Source organism: Entelurus aequoreus, linkage group LG06, assembly GCF_033978785.1.
Source record: "Entelurus aequoreus isolate RoL-2023_Sb linkage group LG06, RoL_Eaeq_v1.1, whole genome shotgun sequence".
Classification (NCBI taxonomy): domain Eukaryota; kingdom Metazoa; phylum Chordata; class Actinopteri; order Syngnathiformes; family Syngnathidae; genus Entelurus; species Entelurus aequoreus.
This window is the reverse complement of record NC_084736.1, coordinates 72,950,081-72,968,374: the sequence shown is the minus strand read 5'-3', so window position 1 is coordinate 72,968,374 and position 18,294 is coordinate 72,950,081. Positions and strand designations below refer to the sequence as shown.

Here is an 18,294-nt window from a genome sequence, read left to right as displayed (position 1 = left end):
GCATCGACAATCCTACGTATTGGATCGGAAAGCGAATACTACCAAAACTAAACAGCGTCGCCCAACTCTAATACAGTAATGTGGATAACAGTGACATCTTGTGGCTGTTTTTAGTAGCGCAGCATGCATTATTTAGCTCGCCATCTCTTGTGACCGGCTTCGGGTGGTGGTGCGTTTATGGTCGTCGTAAATATCCACGCCTCTTCTTTTATTGTGCAGTTTCGCAGCATGTTTGGGAAAATGATCTAAAATGAATATAAACTAAATATATGTATATGTAAAATGTAGTTGGTTTTTTTAAACAATACATATTGGGTTGGACTAGTTTTATCCCAAGAGAGCGGCAATGGGAGGGACGTAAAAAGGCGTGTAAGAGGAAGAGTACGTGAAGACTGGCGTGTGAAAGAACATCATTGAGAACTGGGGACACACTTTCTTCTTTTATTGTTGCTTTTTTAAGCATTTTTTGAATGGTTTATGTCTAAAGTGGAAGTCCTGGCACACATGGAGCCTCACAAGAGTTGTATCTTATGAGGATCAAGTGTTCTTGAGACTCGATGATTATTGTGATGAAGGACCGACTTCCGGAGCTGACTGCTGTAAGTCATTTTATTTAATTCATTGACACTTTTAGTGGTCAAGACTCACTAAATGTAACATTTATTTTCTCTATCACCGCATAATCTAAATACACAATTCATTTATGAAGTGGGTGTTTTTTTTGTTGAAATTGTTTTACTCTTAATTTTTATTTTTATTTTACTATTTTTACATACGCTATATGTATCATTAATTCAATGTCTCCTTATTTTATTCAAATAATTTTAAATATTGATTGTATTATCTTTCTTTTGTTTCCTTTAACATTGCACAAGCTTTACATTGTCATTTTTTAAAAACTTATAATATTAAAAAAAATGTCAACACTATATCTTATATTTTATTTCTTCGTCATTGCATAAACTGTGTATCCATCGCTACACGTTATTTATTCTATTCTCTCAGAAAATAGTGGCAAAGTCCAAAACATTTTTTTTTAAAAGAAGAAAAAAGACCACTGGTACATCAACTTAAAGGGGCCCGATCATACAAAACGAAATGTTCTTTAGTACCTGCTGTTGTGCATTTGGCATTTGCATAAGTCCTGAAAAATTGAATTTAAAACGTTATAAAACAATCTTACCTTCCTATCTACAAACCCCAAAACCAGTGAAGTTGTCACGTTGTGTAAATGGTAAATATAAACAGAATACAATGATTTGCAAATCTTTTTTAACTTATATTGAATTGAATAGACTGCAAAGACAAGATATTTAACGTTCGAACTGGAAACTTTGTTATTTTTTGCAAATATTAGCTCATTTGGAATTTGATGCCTGCAACATGTTTCAAAAAAGCTGGCACAAGTGGCAACAAAGACTGAGAAAGTTGAGGAATGCTCATCAAACACTTATTTGGAACATCCCACAGGTGAACAGGCTAATTGGGAACAGGTGGGTGCCATGATTGGGTATAAAAGCAGCTTCCATGAAAGGCTCAGTCGTTCACAAACAAGGATGGGGCGAGTGTCACCACTTTGTGAACAAATGCGTGAGCAAATTGTTGAACAGTTTAAGAAAAACCTTTCTCAACGAGCTATTGCAAGGAATTTAGTGATTTCACCATCTACGGTCTGTAATATCATCAAAAGGTTCAGGGAATCTGGAGAAATCACTGCACGTCACATTGAATGCCCGTGAACTTTGATCCCTCAGGCTGTACTGCATCAAAAAGCGACATCAGTGTGTAAAGGATATCACCACATGGGCTCAGGAACACTTCAGAAAACCACTGTCAGTAACTACAGTTGGTCACTACATCTGTAAGTTCAAGTTAAAACTCCACTATGCAAAGCGAAAGCCATTTATCAACAACACCCAGAAACGACGCCGGCTTTGCTGGGCCCGAGCTCATCTAAGATGGAGCGATGCAAAGTGGAAAGGTGTTCTGTGGTCTGACGAGTCCACATTTCAAAGTGTTTTTGGAAACTGTGGATGTCGTGTTCTCCGGAACAAAGAGGAAAAGAACCATCCGGACTGTTATAGGCGCAAAGTGTAAAAGCCAGCATCTGTGATGGTATGGGGGTGTATTAGTGCCCAAGACATGGGTAACTTACACATCTGTGAAGGCGCCATTAATGCTGAAAGGTACATACAGGTTTTGGAGCAACATATGTTGCCATCCAAGCAACGTTACCATGGACGCCCCTGCTTATTTCAGCAAGACAATGCCAAGCCACGTGTTACAACAGCGTGTCTTCATAGTAAAGAGTGCGGGTACTAGACTGGCCTGCCTGTAGTCCAGACCTGTCTCCCATTGAAAATGTGTGGCGCATTATGAAGCCTAAAATACCACAACGGAGACCCCGGGCTGTTGAACAACTTAAGTTGTACATCAAGCAAGAATGGGAAAGAATTCCACCTGAAAAGCTTCAAAAATGTGTCTCCTCAGTTCCCAAACGTTTACTGACTGTTGTTAAAAGGAAAGGCCATGTAACACAGTGGTAAAAAATGACCCTGTGCCAACTTTTTTGTAATGTGTTGCTGCCATTAAATTCTAAGTGTTAGAATAATTTTATTTAAGTTATCACTAAAACTTTGTGTTGAAATGAGTTCCCAGCGAGAAGACCAAAAACTGTCTTTGAACCTACCAAGAAGAAGGCTTGTGTAGGGGGGAAGCAACATGAAGGTGTTCTGCTTTCTTTCATGTATTTTTAATCAACAGAAAGATATTGTTTTAACCCAAGGACTACAAAGCGGAGAGAAGGCAGGATCTGCCCAAGATCCAGACACCGCTTTTTTGAACTCTTTTACGAACCTTTCTTTGAACTGTTTTACGACCTTTTCTTTTGAACTGTTCTGTAACCAAAGGCAACGCTGTTTACGACCCACGTCCCTTTGGAAGCAGCTGTTGCCGTGTGGTCAGAAAAGTCCAAATAAAGGAGGATGCGTACAATCTTTCGCCAGAACCTGCTGGAGACTGTAGAAGAGTACAGACCAGACATTTCCCCTCAAATTGAGCCAAATTTAATTCTGTCTCTGTTTGATTATTTGCCTCTTGTCCTGTTTAATAGATGTCATCAGTGTTTGAACCTGACACTAAGTTAATGATTATTTGCACAAAAAAAATTTAGTTTCTCAGTTCGAACATTAAATATCTTGTCTTTGCAGTCTATTCAATTGAATATAAATTGAAAAGGATTAGCAAATCATTGTATTCCGTTTTTATTTACAAATTACACAAAGTGCCAACTTCACTGGTTTTGGGTTTTGTGCATGTGTTTTGAGTTAAGCGTTCACATAAATTGTGTTTTTATGTTGATTTAATTTTAAAAAATAAAATAAAAATAATATATTTTTTTTATTCATAAAAAAATATTATTCTTTTTTATTTCTTGTGCGGCCCGGTACCAATAAATAAATACATTATTTTTATTTATTTATAAAAAAATTAAGAAATTAAAAAAAAGAAAAAATTATTATTATTTTTTTTAAAAAAATTAAATCAAAATAAAAACACAATATATACGTTGCATATCAATATAGATCAATACAGTCTGCAGGGATACACTCCGTAAGCACACATGATTGTATTTCTTTATGACAAAAAATAAATAAATAAATTAAATAAAATACTATACACCCCCCCGGTCCGTGGGACAAATTTTCAAGCGTTGACCGGTCCGCAGCTACAAAAAGGTTGGGGACCACTGCACTACAGTACAAAATTAAATTAAAGTCGTAAAAGTCGAGGTACTAGAAGGGGTATGTACTAGAAGGGGTATGTACATTCTGCTTCTTTCTACTAACATGTGATGTTAAACTGGTTAAAGACGTCTGAAACAACAACATGCATACATCAATGTGTTGTCACAGCGCAGAACACCACCAGAGGAAGATGCTGCGGTTTGTGTGGACCGAGACGGTTTCATGGAGGGCTTTTTCCGTAGGGTCAGTACCTCTGTGATTCAACAAGCGGGCTAAGTACTTGGACTCAAGCCTTGGTATGTTCTGGCTGGTGCAGGTGGAGGAAGTCAGAGGACTCATTGATAAGATTTCCCATCAAGTGGAAGAGGTGAGGAAAATACACAGCACGATCCTGTCTGCACCTCATCCAGATGACAGTAAGTGATGTTGTACTCTTCTTAATTGACACATGTGAGGCCGCCGTTTGACATTTGTTTCAAGTATCCATGTATTAATATTATATATGTGTTACTTTGACATACGACACGTCTTAATAAGCCAACCGCTACATATGCATAACCAAAGTACTCTCTTAGTATGATGCAATGCAGTACTCCAACCACAGTACTAGAAAAACACGTCACCTGTTACAATTTCAATCATAACTTTTGTGGAGAATGCATATATGTTTAAGAGTTATGTCTTTATTCATAGTCATGTTTAAGAAGGGGAACCGGAGGGTGTGTTCTAACTATCGTGGGATCACACTCCTCAGCCTTCCCGGTAAGGTCTATTCGGGTGTGCTGGGGAGGAGGCTACGCCGGATAGTCGAACCTCGGATTCAGGAGGAACAGTGTGGTTTTCGTCCTGGTCGTGGAACTGTGGACCAGCTCTATACTCTCGGCAGGGTCCTCGAGGGTGCATGGGAGTTTGCCCAACCAGTCTACATGTGTTTTGTGGACTTGGAGAAGGCATTCGACCGTGTCCCTCGGGAAGTCCTGTGGGGAGTGCTCAGAGAGTATGGGGTATCGGACTGTCTGATTGTGGCGGTCCGCTCCCTGTATGATCAGTGCCAGAGTTTGGTCCGCATTGCCGGCAGTAAGTCGGACACGTTTCCAGTGAGGGTTGGACTCCGCCAAGGCTGCCCTTTGTCACCGATTCTGTTCATAACTTTTATGGACAGAATTTCTAGGCACAGTCAAGGCTTAGAGGGGATCTGGTTTGGTGGCTGCAGGATTAGGTCTCTGCTTTTTGCAGATGATGTGGTTCTGATGGCTTCATCTGGCCAGGATCTTCAGCTCTCACTGGATCGGTTCACAGCCGAGTGTGAAGCGACTGGGATGAGAATCAGCACCTCCAAGTCCGAGTCCATGGTTCTCGCCCGGAAAAGGGTGGAGTGCCATCTCCGGGTTGCGGAGGAGACCCTGCCCCAAGTGGAGGAGTTCAAGTACCTTGGAGTCTTGTTCACGAGTGAGGGAAAAGTGGATCGTGAGATCGACAGGCGGATCGGTGCGGCGTCTTCAGTAATGCGGACGCTGTATCGATATGTTGTGGTGAAGAAGGAGCTGAGCCGGAAGGCAAAGCTCTCAATTTACCGGTCGATCTACGTTCCCATCCTCACCTATGGTCATGAGCTTTGGGTTATGACTGAAAGGACAAGATCACGGGTACAAGCGGCCGAAATGAGTTTCCTCCGCCGGGTGGCAGGGCTCTCCCTTAGAGATAGGGTGAGAAGATCTGCCATCCGGGGGAAGCTCAAAGTAAAGCCGCTGCTCCTCCACATCGAGAGGAGCCAGTTGAGGTGGTTCGGGCATCTGGTCAGGATGCCACCCGAACGCCTCCCTAGGGAGGTGTTTAGGGCACGTCCGACCGGTAGGAGGCCACGGGGAAGACCCAGGACACGTTGGGAAGACTATGTCTCCCGGCTGGCCTGGGAACGCCCCGGGATCCCCTGGGAAGAGCTGGACGAAGTGGCTGGGGAGAGGGAAGTCTGGGTTTCCCTGCTTAGGCTGCTGCCCCCGTGACCCGACCTCGGATAAGCGGAAGAAGATGGATGGATGGATGGATAGTCATGTTTAAAGCAGTAGACCATCCCAAGATGACGGTATGACTGTATTAATGTGGGCTGGTCTCCTGAAGCTTCAGTAAAACATGATAACATTCCTATTCTGTCTTGATGGTCCTTCTTACTCTGCATATATGTCATCGGAAAGAACTTGGGAATGACCAGTGACTTTAATTCCCTGAGAGGTAAACTGGTCAGACGCAACACTTTCGACACAGCACATCTCATTTCGATGGCGTCTGTGTACCTAATATTTTCATTTATCCGATTTACCTTCACGTTAAAGGCATCTGACAGACAACACTGTGACCGACTCCTTATATTTTTTACGTTTGTTGTGACGAAGGATGCTGTGTGTCCATAATGTGAAATGTGACACAGGCAGTGTTCGTAACAACGGTGTTACTAGTAATTAGTAATCTAGCTAATTACTTTCAGGTCCGTTACAACGCCGTTTGCGATAGCTTGATGTAACCCGGCACGCTACTTTTGATGCGGTTTCATAAGTGCAGCAAGTTCAATGCACAAATGATTTATTTACCAGTGAAAGCAACAAGCAGCGCCACACCAAAATGAACTTGGTGTCAAATAGGAAGAGGAAAAATCCCACTTCTCCTGAAATTCCCAAATTTCCGGGAAATGCCCACTCAAATAAATTGGACCTTTTCCTAAGTTCCGCAATTCCTACATTTCTCAACCGATTCGACAATTCCACCTTCAAACCAATCCATTCATCCTGGAAATTCAAACTAACACTTTCCCAAGTTCCAAACCACATTTTCCTGGAATTTCTGGAATTCTGTCACTACGAACACATTTCTTAAACAATTCAAACCATTCCAACACCATCCTATTCAGCTCATTCAGTACAGTCATGCTAGTTGTCACTTTCAAAAATATATACACTACAATTCAAAAGTTTGGGGTCACATTGAAATGTCCTTATTCTTGAAGGAAAAGCACTGTACTTTTCAATGAAGATAACTTTAAACTAGTCTTAACTTTAAAGAAATACACTCTATACATTGCTAATGTGGTAAATGACTATTCTAGCTGCAAATGTCTGGCTTTTGGTGCAATATCTACATAGGTGTATAGAGGCCCATTTCCAGCAACTATCACTCCAGTGTTCTAATGGTACAATGTGTTTGCTCATTGGCTCAGAAGGCTAATTGATGATTAGAAAACCCTTGTGCAATCATGTTCACACATCTGAAAACAGTTTAGCTCGTTACAGAAGCTACAAAACTGACCTTCCTTTGAGCAGATTGAGTTTCTGGAGCATCACATTTGTGGGGTCAATTAAACGCTCAAAATGGCCAGAAAAAGAGAACTTTCATCTGAAACTCGACAGTCTATTCTTGTTTTTAGAAATGAAGGCTATTCCACAAAATTGTTTGGGTGACCCCAAACTTTTGAACGGTAGTGTATATTTTTTCCTGAAATTCCAAAATTTTCAGCAAATTGCTATTGAAAGGAATGGGACATTTTTCAAAGTTGTGCAATTCTTACATTTTTCAACCGATTCAAACCATTCAAACACCAGCACATTCCACTTATCCTGGACATTCACACTAACACTTTCCCAAGTTCCAAACCAAATTTGTTTTTTCCTGAAATTTCTGGAATTCCTGGAATTCTGTAACACTAATTCTCAAATATAAATTGTCACTACTCACACATTTCCCAACCGATTCATACAGCAACCTATTCTGGTCATTCAGGACATTCATGCCATTTATAACTTTCAAAAAGTTCCCGCTTTTCCCGAAATTCCAGAAATGCCAGGAAATTGCAGTTCAAATGCATGGGACATTTTTTAACGCTTCACAATTCCCACATTTTTCAACTGGTTCAAACATTTCCATCCATCCATCCATCATTTTCTACCGCTTGTCCCTTTTGGGTTCGCGGGGGGTTTCTGGAACCTATCTCATTTCCAACACTAACCACCTCATTCAGGACATTCATGCTATTTATCATTTTCCAAAAATTCCAACTTTTCCCCAAACTCCCAAATTACCAGGAAATTGCAGTTGAAATATCTGTGTTTTGTTAAAGAGAGAACACACGGACGCTAATACAACTAATAACAGAATAAATTATCAAACAGACTCTTTTGAATCTCATCCATCCATTTCTACCGCTTGTCCCTTTCGGGGTTTGCACTGGGGCAGAAGGCGGTGTACACCCTGGACAAGTCGCCACCTCATTGCAGAGCAAACACAGATAGACAGACAACATTCACACTCACATTCTCGTTGTTCCCATTGGGTTGAGTATGTTCTTGCCCTGATGTGGGATCTGGATGTCGTTGTGGCTTGTGCAGCCCTTTGAGACAATAGTGATTAAAGGCTTGTGGAGGGAGGCGTGGTCTGCGGGCCTGCGTGTGTAAGGACCGGCCTCGAAGCACAGCTGGCAGGTGATTGGGTTACCCAGCTGGGGCTGATCATCCAATCACCTGCCATGCTTATTAGCAGCAGCCGGACCGAGACACAGAAGTTGGAGTTGGAGTTTGAGCCAGACAAACCACACATGCGCCCGAGACCACGCCGCAAGAGGGAGAGCAGCCGAAAGACCGAAAAGTTGCTGAAAAGAGTGCTGACCTGGCGCGTATTGCACCTGACTACCGGGCTCTCAAAAAGGTCTGTCGCGATCAGAGAAACCCACAAGAGGGCAACCTCTACAGGGCTATATAAGTAAACTTTGATTGGTTGATTGAAAAACTAACGTCAAAGGCATTCAGCCGGGCACAGCCGCACACGTCATTGGTAGCAGTCATGGCGCCTATTGCTTAGTTGGCCATACTTTCTTTATACACGGCCCTGGTTTGAGATTGTCAGTGGCTGACAAATGTATTACAATTGATTAGCACTCTGGCCCACAGCTGAGATATAGTCTGGTGTGCCTTCGGAGATTATCTAATTTCACATATTTGGGTTAAAATTTTTTTTTGCAAACCAGTAATTATAGTCTGCAAATGATGTGTTGTTGTTGAGTGTCTAGAGATCGGCAGAGTAACCGTGTAATACCCTTCCATATCAGTAGGTGGCATCCGGTAGCTAATTGTTTTGTAAATGCAGGTAAAAAGGTGCCTTAGGCTTAAACCAAAAATAAACAAAAGGTGAGTGCCCCTAAGAAAAGGCATTGAAGCTTAGGGAAGGCTACGCAGAACGAAAGTAAAACTGAACTGGCTACAAAGTAAACAAAAACAGAATGCTGGACGACAGCAAAGACTTACTGTGGAGCAAAGACGGTGTTTTTGCAACAATGACTTTTAACTGCAACTGAGTTTAGGATTTCTGCTGGTGGTGTGCCTCCGGATTTTTTCAACGCAAAAAATGTGCCTTGGCTCAAAAAAAGGTTGAAAAATACTGATTTAGAGGCCCAACAACGGGCTCTGACCAGGCAACAGCAGGTGTTTAAAGTGACAAATCAGAAAGAAGGGGAGCTGCTGTGCCGCTTATTCAATGCCCACTTTAAGTGGCAAATGGGTGGAATGTTCCCTGCATTGGAGAAAAAGAATGGCGCATAGCGAGCGCAAATTTGTGAGTAAAAATATGCCGTGCGCACAAAGAGACTACGTGCACGCAGAGTGTTGTTTTTTGTTAATGTTTTGACACCATATTACTTGTCTTAAATAGATAGCAATTTTCAGACTACCTTATTTTTCGGACAATAAGTCGCAGTTTTTTTCATAGTTTGGCCGGGGGTGCGACTTATACTCAGGAGCGACTTATGTGTGAAATTATTAACACATTACCGTAAAATATCAAATAATATTATTTAGCTCATTCACGTAAGAGACTAGACGTATAAGATTTCATGGGATTTAGCGATTAGGAGTGACAGATTGTTTGGTAAACGTATAGCATGTTCTATATCAGGGGTCACCAACCTTTTTGAAACCAAGAGCTACTTCTTGGGTACTGATTAATGCGAAGGGCTACCAGTTTGATACACACTTAAATAAATTACCAGAAATAGCCAATTTGCTCAATTTACCTTTAACTCTGTTATTATTAATAATTAATGATATTTATCTTTGTGGAAACACTGATCATCTTAATGATTTCTCACAATAAATATATACAGAAACAGATAAATATCAATATGCAACACTTTATTTTTATATTTTCTCTAAGTGCACATTTTTCAAATTGAACATTTTCAAATGATCACTTCTAAGACAGTCTTGTGAAATCACAATATCCCATTTTAACTAGCTAGCCATTAACATTTTTGAACAAATCATGAATTACTTTGCAACACGTTTGTACAAACAATAACTCATGTAAAATACAAAAGTCAACTCTCAAATTTTTAAATAAATCATGTCACACTTTGAACTGGACACCAAATCTGTTATCTGTTTCTTTGTCAGTTAGTGAAGACCAAGTCTTTAAAATATTTTCTTGGATTTTTAAATTCTATTTGAGTTTTGTCTCTCTTAGAATTAAAAATGTAGAGCAAAGCGAGACCAGCTTGCAAGTAAATAAATACAATTTAAAAAATAGAGGCAGCTCACTGGTAAGTGCTGCTATTTGAGCTATTTTTAACACAGGCCAGCTGGCTACTCATCTGGTCCTTATGGGCGACCTGGTGCCCGCGGGCACCGCGTTGGTGACCCCTGTTCTATATGTTATAGTTATTTGAATGACTCTTACCATAATATGTTACGTTAACATACCAGGCACGTTCTCAGTTGGTTATTTATGCCTCATATAACGTACACTTATTCAGCCTGTTGTTCACTATTCTTTATTTATTTTAAATTGCCTTTCAAATGTCTATTCTTGGTGTTGGGTTTTATCAAATACATTTCCCCCCAAAAATGCGACTTATACTCCAGTGCGACTTATATTTGTTTTTTTCCTTCTTTATTATGCATTTTTGGCCGGTGTGACTTATACTCCGGAGTGACTTATAGTCCGAAAAATACGGTAATTAGGTGATACTAGATAATTTTTTACACCACACCTGAAGATCTCTCACAACACAATAACATTGTGGTTGGCAATTACAAATTACAAATAAAAATAATTTATAAATGACTTTTATAAATGAACATAATTGTTGTCTACGACCGTAGGAACAAAGGATCAACTCAATGCACTGACCGACAACATCAAAGGGAACGCCAACGTGGTGCGAACAAAACTAAAATGTGAGTACAACTGTGACGCGTTGTCAAAAGTCATTTATTGGTCACATGCGTTGTTCTCAACAACAACATGTTATGTGTCTCTCTGAATGAAGCCATTGAGCAAAGCATGCCTAAAGATGATGCAGCTAACAGAGCCAGCGTTGACTTCAGGATCCAGACATCGCAGGTGGCTGCACAATATTACACCCGCATTTTATCTACACCCAAGGCTTATGTCCTACATCCATCATCTGCCTCCCAGCAGGCACAAGACGTTGAAACAACAATGAGAACTTGTTGAATCAGGTCCTGACGTTGAGCAACTCAAAGTTTTTGTTAGAACAACGTACCTTTTGATGACCTTTAATCAATCTTGGGTTCTGACGTTGATTTGACCAATGGATTTTGGTAATTTCTCTTTTTTTTTATTTATTACATTTTTATTGACATCCAGCATTAGACATTCCTATCCATTACATCATATCTGCATACATCATACACCTATTGTCTGCCCTAAATGTCAAAATATTTTTGTTTATATCCCAACGATGCCACCCCTTCCCCCCCAAAAAGAGAAAAATAGTAATAAACAAAACAAAGTAATCATATTTACAGATAAATCAATTAAAAAAATAAAAATAAATAAATAATAATAATAATAATAATAAATAAAATAAAAGAATATAAACATAGTAAATAAAAAATAAAAAAAAATAAAAATATATATATATATATTCCATTACATTTTTATTTACATCCAGCATCAGACATTCCTATATAATAATTATATAATAATAATATTTACAGATAAATCAATTAAAAATAATTTAAAATAATAAAATAATAATAATAATAATAAATAAAATAAAATAATAATAATAATAATAAATACAATAAAATAATGTAAACATAGTAAATAAATTAAACAAATATAAATAAATAAATATATATATATATATATATACATATATATATATATGTATATATATATATTTTTTTTCCATTTAAATTTTATTTACATCCAGCATCAGACATTCCTATCCATTACATCATATTTGCATACATCATACATCTATTGTCTGCCTTAAATGTCAAAATATTTTTGTTTATATCCCAACAATGCCATCTCTCCCCCAAAAAAGAGAAAAACAGTAAGAAAACAAAACAAAGTAATAATAATATTTACAGATAAATCTATTAAAAGTAAAGATTGAAAATAATAAATTATAATAATAATAAATAAAATAAAATAATATAAACAGATAGTAAAAAAATATATATATTTATTTTTATACATATATATATTTTTTTCATTTAATTTTTAATTACATCCAGCATCAGACATTCCTATCCATTACATCATATTTGCATACATCATACATCTATTGTGTGCCTTAAATGTCAAAATATTTTTGTTTATATCCCAACAATGCCATCTCCCCCCCCCCAAAAAAGAGAAAAACAGTAAGAAAACAAAACAAAGTAATGACAATATTTACAGATAAATCAATTAAAAATAATAATAATAATAATAATAATAAAATAATAATAATAATAATCCATCCATCCATTTTCTACCACTTGTCCCTTTCGGGGTTGCGGGGGTTGCTGTAATAATAAAAAATAAAATAAAACAATATAAACGGATAGTAAATAATAAAAAAATTATAATTGAAAAAATATATATATATATACTGTATATATAGACAAATAAGAAGTAATCTTTTTTTTAAACAGTACATTCACTAATTCGAGATAATAAAATCAGGCTTATGGGACGTGACATAATTGACCCAGTTTTCCCAGTATGAAGTACATTTCTCCAATGTATAATGAATAAAAAACGTTATATTCTCCATTATAAATGTCCATTTTGATTTCCATCCATTGCTTCAAAGTTGGGCTCTCCTGTGATATCCATTTCCTAGTAATGGTCTTTTTACAAGCCACCAGTAGGATATTCATTAAGTGTTTATCCTACTTTCAAGGTCTACTGCACATTTGAAAATATCCTGTAGAGCTTGGTGTATCTCTTTTTGAATTTTGGTCATTTCTCAACGAATATTCTACAACACAAATACAACGTTGGAACAACATGCATTTTGACAACCTTCATTCTATGTCAGGTTGTGATGTTGATTTGACCATTGAAATTTGATTAATTTCCCAATCAACAATGTGGAATTAAACATTAGACATCAACGTTGTCTCAATTTACAAATTGGTTATTGTCCTGTTGGAACACCCAACTGGCTGATGATTTTAGGTTGTCCTGAAGAATTTGGAGGTAATCCTCTTTTTTCATTGTTCCATTTTACTCTCTGTAAAGCACCAGTTCCATTGGCAGCAAAACAGGCCCAGAGCATAATACTACCACCACCATGCTTGACGGTAGGCATAGTGTTCCTGTGATTAAAGGCCTCACCTTTTCTCCTCCAAACATATTGCTGGGTAGAGCTAATTTTTTGTTTCATCTGACATCAGATGGACAAAGATATGACCTTCTGGAGGAAAGTTCTGTGGTCAGATGAAACAAAAATTGAGCTGTTTCAACGTTGTATCAATGTCTTGTGCCTGCTGGGTTTGTGAGAAACACCAGGAGCAAAAACAGTGGCTGCACATATTTAACATTTAACACATGTCCTTGTCCTTTCATTCATCTCTAGTACACTGTGCTGTCCAGGAAGTTTGTGGAAGTAATGACCCAGTACAACGAGACACAAGTTTCCTTTCGGGAAAGAAGCAAAGGGCGGATCCAAAGACAACTGGAGATAAGTAAGTGACAAATAACCCTCTGACCACTTGAGAGACCACAATGCTACTACGGAATGGAGACAAAGTGTTCCAATTATTTAGTTATATATATTTTTTTAAACTCATTCGGTGCCTGATTTTACTTGTGCAGGCAAGAGTTGTGATTGTTAGACGACCAAGACTAGAGATAAAAGCGTGACCCAAAAAACTTGAGAAGAATGAAGACAGGATGTTGAATTGGAACTGGAATTACAGGAAGTGGCATTCAAAATAATTGTAATTCAGAGGATTTCCTTATTGTCAAGAAACAGGAAGAATTTGTGATGTTCAAGTAAGCTTTTGGCCTAAATCAGGGGTCAGCAACCCAAAACGTTGAAAGAGCCATTATGACAAAAAATACAAAAAACTAATTTGTCTTATAATGAAGGCAACACATGATGTAAGTATCAATATTAGCTATAATAGCCCACTATCAAAATGACGCAGGCTTTAGAAAACCTTCGTTGACAGAAATTTTATATTTATTCTACACATTTTTACAACATTAGAAACCATTAGTAAATCAGAGGCTACTCAGAAGGTGAGATAACTCCTGGAAATGACTGGCTTTTAATGGCCAAAGGTATAGACGTGTGTGTACAAGTTAAAGGAAACGACAGGCTTTAATAGATTTATTACGGTCTTCGGCAAGCTAGGTAACGTTTGCTGTGGTCTGGAACAACATGGCACACAAGCAACTATCTGAAATGCAGCCAATATTAAATACAGATAATGCTCTACACAGCAAGGACACTAAATAACGGCACATTATTTGCAGATTATAATTATTGATTTGCAAAAAATATTTTTTGGACCATTTAGGTCAGGGGTGTCCAAACTTTTTCCACTGAGGGCCGCACACTGAAAAATCAAAGCACGCGGGGGCCATTTTGATATTCTTTACATTTTCAAAACCAATACAATATACACTTTTTTTTAACCTTTGGGGCTCGCTCAAGTTAGGTCCTAGGGACCCAGAAGGGTTTCAGTCTTAAAAAAGGTTAAAAATAAGTCACCCAATTTTTGGGGGGCAAAAATACAAAATATACAATATTTTTCCCAAAAATATTTTCAAAGTGGAATATTTGATGTGAAGTAATTTGATCCCTAAATAGGTCAATAATTCATAGCAAAATTGATTTGAATTTATTATTTAAAATTTTTTTTTTTAGCAAAGACAGGTGTTTTTTAGTTCCACTAAAATTTTTGGGGATCCAAAAGTGCCCCACTCATAAAATGGTCATGCTTTTTTTAGTAATTTTTTTTTTTTTTACATTCAACACTTAAATCTCTATATCAGCTTCAGATAATATATAGTGTAATTAATTTAGTATATTTATAATAACAATCAATATAATAATTAGTATAATTAGTATTAGTATATAATTTGTATGTATTCTTTAAAATAATTGTCATATTTTTCGTGTTTTTGTTTGTTTGTTGTATTTGTGTCCTTTTTGTCCTTAAATCAGTCAATAATTCATAGTCACATTGATTTTGACTCATTATTATTTTTTGAAAAATTATTTTTAAAAATGGTGTTTTTAGAGTCAACAATGCAATTTTTTTTCTCGTTGCATTTCACCTATTTGCTCTTTTATTCCACGTTTTAATATTTTTTAAATTTATTTTTAGTATTTTTAGAATGATGTGCCGCGGGCCGGTAAAACATGAGCTGCGGGCCACAAATGTCCCCCGGGCCACACTTTGGACACCCCTGATTTAGGTGAAGTTGCATAATCTCCCACGGCACCCCAGACAATATCTCACGGCACACTAGTGTGCTGCGGCACAGTGGTTGAAAAACACTGGAATAGAGAATCGGTTCACAAATACAACAAACGAAAAAAACACGAAAAATATGAAAATTATTTTAAAGAATACATACAAATTATATACTAATACTAATTATACTAATTATTACATTGATTGTTATTATAAATATACTAAACTAATTACACTATATATTATCTGAAGCTGATATAGAGATTTAAGTGTTGAATGTAAAAAAAAAAATTACTAAAAAAAGCATGACCATTTTATGAGTGGGGCACTTTTGGATCCCCAAAAATTTTAGTGGAATTAAAAAACACCTGTCTTTGCTAAAAAAAAATATAAAAAAAATAACAATAATAACAAATTCAAATCAATTTTGCTATGAATTATTGACCTATTTAGGGATCAAATTACTTCACATCAAATATTCCACTTTGAAAATATTTTTGGGAAAAATATTGCAACTTTTTTTCTCGTTGCATTTCACCTATTTGCTCTTTTATTCCACGTTTTAATATTTTTTAAATTTCTTTTTAGTATTTTTAGAATGATGTGCCACGGGCCGGTAAAACATGAGCTGCGGGCCACAAATGTCCCCCGGGCCACACTTTGGACACCCCTGATTTAGGTGAAGTTGCATAATCTCCCACGGCACACCAGACAAAATCTCACGGCACACTAGTGTGCTGCGGCACAGTGGTTGAAAAACACTGTAATAGAGAATCGGTTCACAAATACAACAAACAAAAAAACCACGAAAAATATGAAAATTATTTTAAAGAATACATACAAATGATATACTAATACTAATTATACTAATTATTACATTGATTGTTATTATAAATATACTAAACTAATTACACTATGTATTATCTGAAGCTGATATAGAGATTTAAGTGTTGAATGTAAAAAAAAAAATTACAAAAAAAAGCATGACCATTTTATGAGTGGGGCACTTTTGGATCCCCAAAAATTTTAGTGGAATTAAAAAACACCTGTCTTTGCTAAAAAAATTTAAAAAAACAAAACAATAATAACAATTTCAAATCAATTTTGCTATGAATTATTGACCTATTTAGGGATCAAATTACTTCACATCAAATATTCCACTTTGAAAATATTTTTGGGAAAAATATTGCAACTTTTTTTCTCGTTGCATTTCACCTATTTGCTCTTTTATTCCACGTTTTAATATTTTTTAAATTTCTTTTTAGTATTTTTAGAATGATGTGCCGCGGGCCAGTAAAACATGAGCTGCGGGCCACAAATGTCCCCCGGGCCACACTTTGGACACCCCTGATTTAGGTGAAGTTGCATAATCTCCCACGGCACACCAGACAATATCTCACGGCACACTAGTGTGCTGCGGCACAGTGGTTGAAAAACACTGGAATAGAGAATCGGTTCACAAATACAACAAACAAAAAAACCACGAAAAATATGAAAATTATTTTAAAGAATACATACAAATTATATACTAATACTAATTATACTAATTATTATATTGATTGTTTTTATAAATATACTAAACTAATTACACTATGTATTATCTGAAGCTGATATAGAGATTTAAGTGTTGAATGTAAAAAAAAAAATTACTAAAAAAAGCATGACCATTTTATGAGTGGGGCACTTTTGGATCCCCAAAAATTTTAGTGGAATTAAAAAACACCTGTCTTTGCTAAAAAAAATAAAAAATAAAAATAATAATAATAAATTCAAATCAATTTTGCTATGAATTATTGACCTATTTAGGGATCAAATTACTTCACATCAAATATTCCACTTTGAAAATATTTTTGGGAAAAATATTGCAACTTTTTTTCTCGTTGCATTTCACCTATTTGCTCTTTTATTCCACGTTTTAATATTTTTTAAATTTATTTTTAGTATTTTTAGAATGATGTGCCGCGGGCCGGTAAAACATGAGCTGCGGGCCACAAATGTCCCCCGGGCCACACTTTGGACACCCCTGATTTAGGTGAAGTTGCATAATCTCCCACGGCACACCAGACAATATCTCACGGCACACTAGTGTGCTGCGGCACAGTGGTTGAAAAACACTGGAATAGAGAATCGGTTCACAAATACAACAAACAAAAAAAACACGAAAAATATGAAAATTATTTTAAAGAATACATACAAATTATATACTAATACTAATTATACTAATTGTTATATTGATTGTTATTATAAATATACTAAACTAATTACACTATATATTATCTGAAGCTGATATAGAGATTTAAGTGTTGAATGTAAAAAAAAAAAAACTAAAAAAAGCATGACCATTTTATGGGTGGGGCACTTTTTTAATACTAATTATACTAATTATTACATTGATTGTTATTATAAATATACTAAACTAATTACACTATATATTATCTGAAGCTGATATAGAGATTTAAGTGTTGAATGTAAAAAAAAAAAAAAAACTAAAAAAAGCTTGACCATTTTATGAGTGGGGCACTTTTGGATCCCCAAAAATTTTAGTGGAATTAAAAAACACCTGTCTTTGCTAAAAAAATAAAAAATAAAAAATAATAATAATAAATTCAAATCAATTTTGCTATGAATTATTGACCTATTTAGGGATCAAATTACTTCACATCAAATATTCCACTTTGAAAATATTTTTGGGAAAAATATTGCAACTTTTTTTCTCGTTGCATTTCACCTATTTGCTCTTTTATTCCACGTTTTAATATTTTTTAAATTTCTTTTTAGTATTTTTAGAATGATGTGCCGCGGGCGGGCCACAAATGTCCCCCGGGCCACACTTTGGACAC

General features: G+C 36.5%; 1 protein-coding gene across 1 annotated transcript; it reads left to right on the top strand.

Moving 5' to 3' along the window:
• Positions 1-411: 411 nt before the first annotated feature.
• LOC133652753 (syntaxin-1A-like) lies at positions 412-13,719 on the top strand. The gene is made up of 6 exons (XM_062051804.1): positions 412-599; positions 3,915-3,989; positions 4,063-4,162; positions 10,883-10,957; positions 11,050-11,123; positions 13,603-13,719. The coding sequence occupies exons 1-6, from the start codon at positions 558-560 to the stop codon at positions 13,717-13,719; spliced, it is 483 nt and encodes a 160-aa protein (XP_061907788.1). The 5' UTR covers positions 412-557.
• The last annotated feature ends 4,575 nt before the right edge of the window (positions 13,720-18,294 follow it).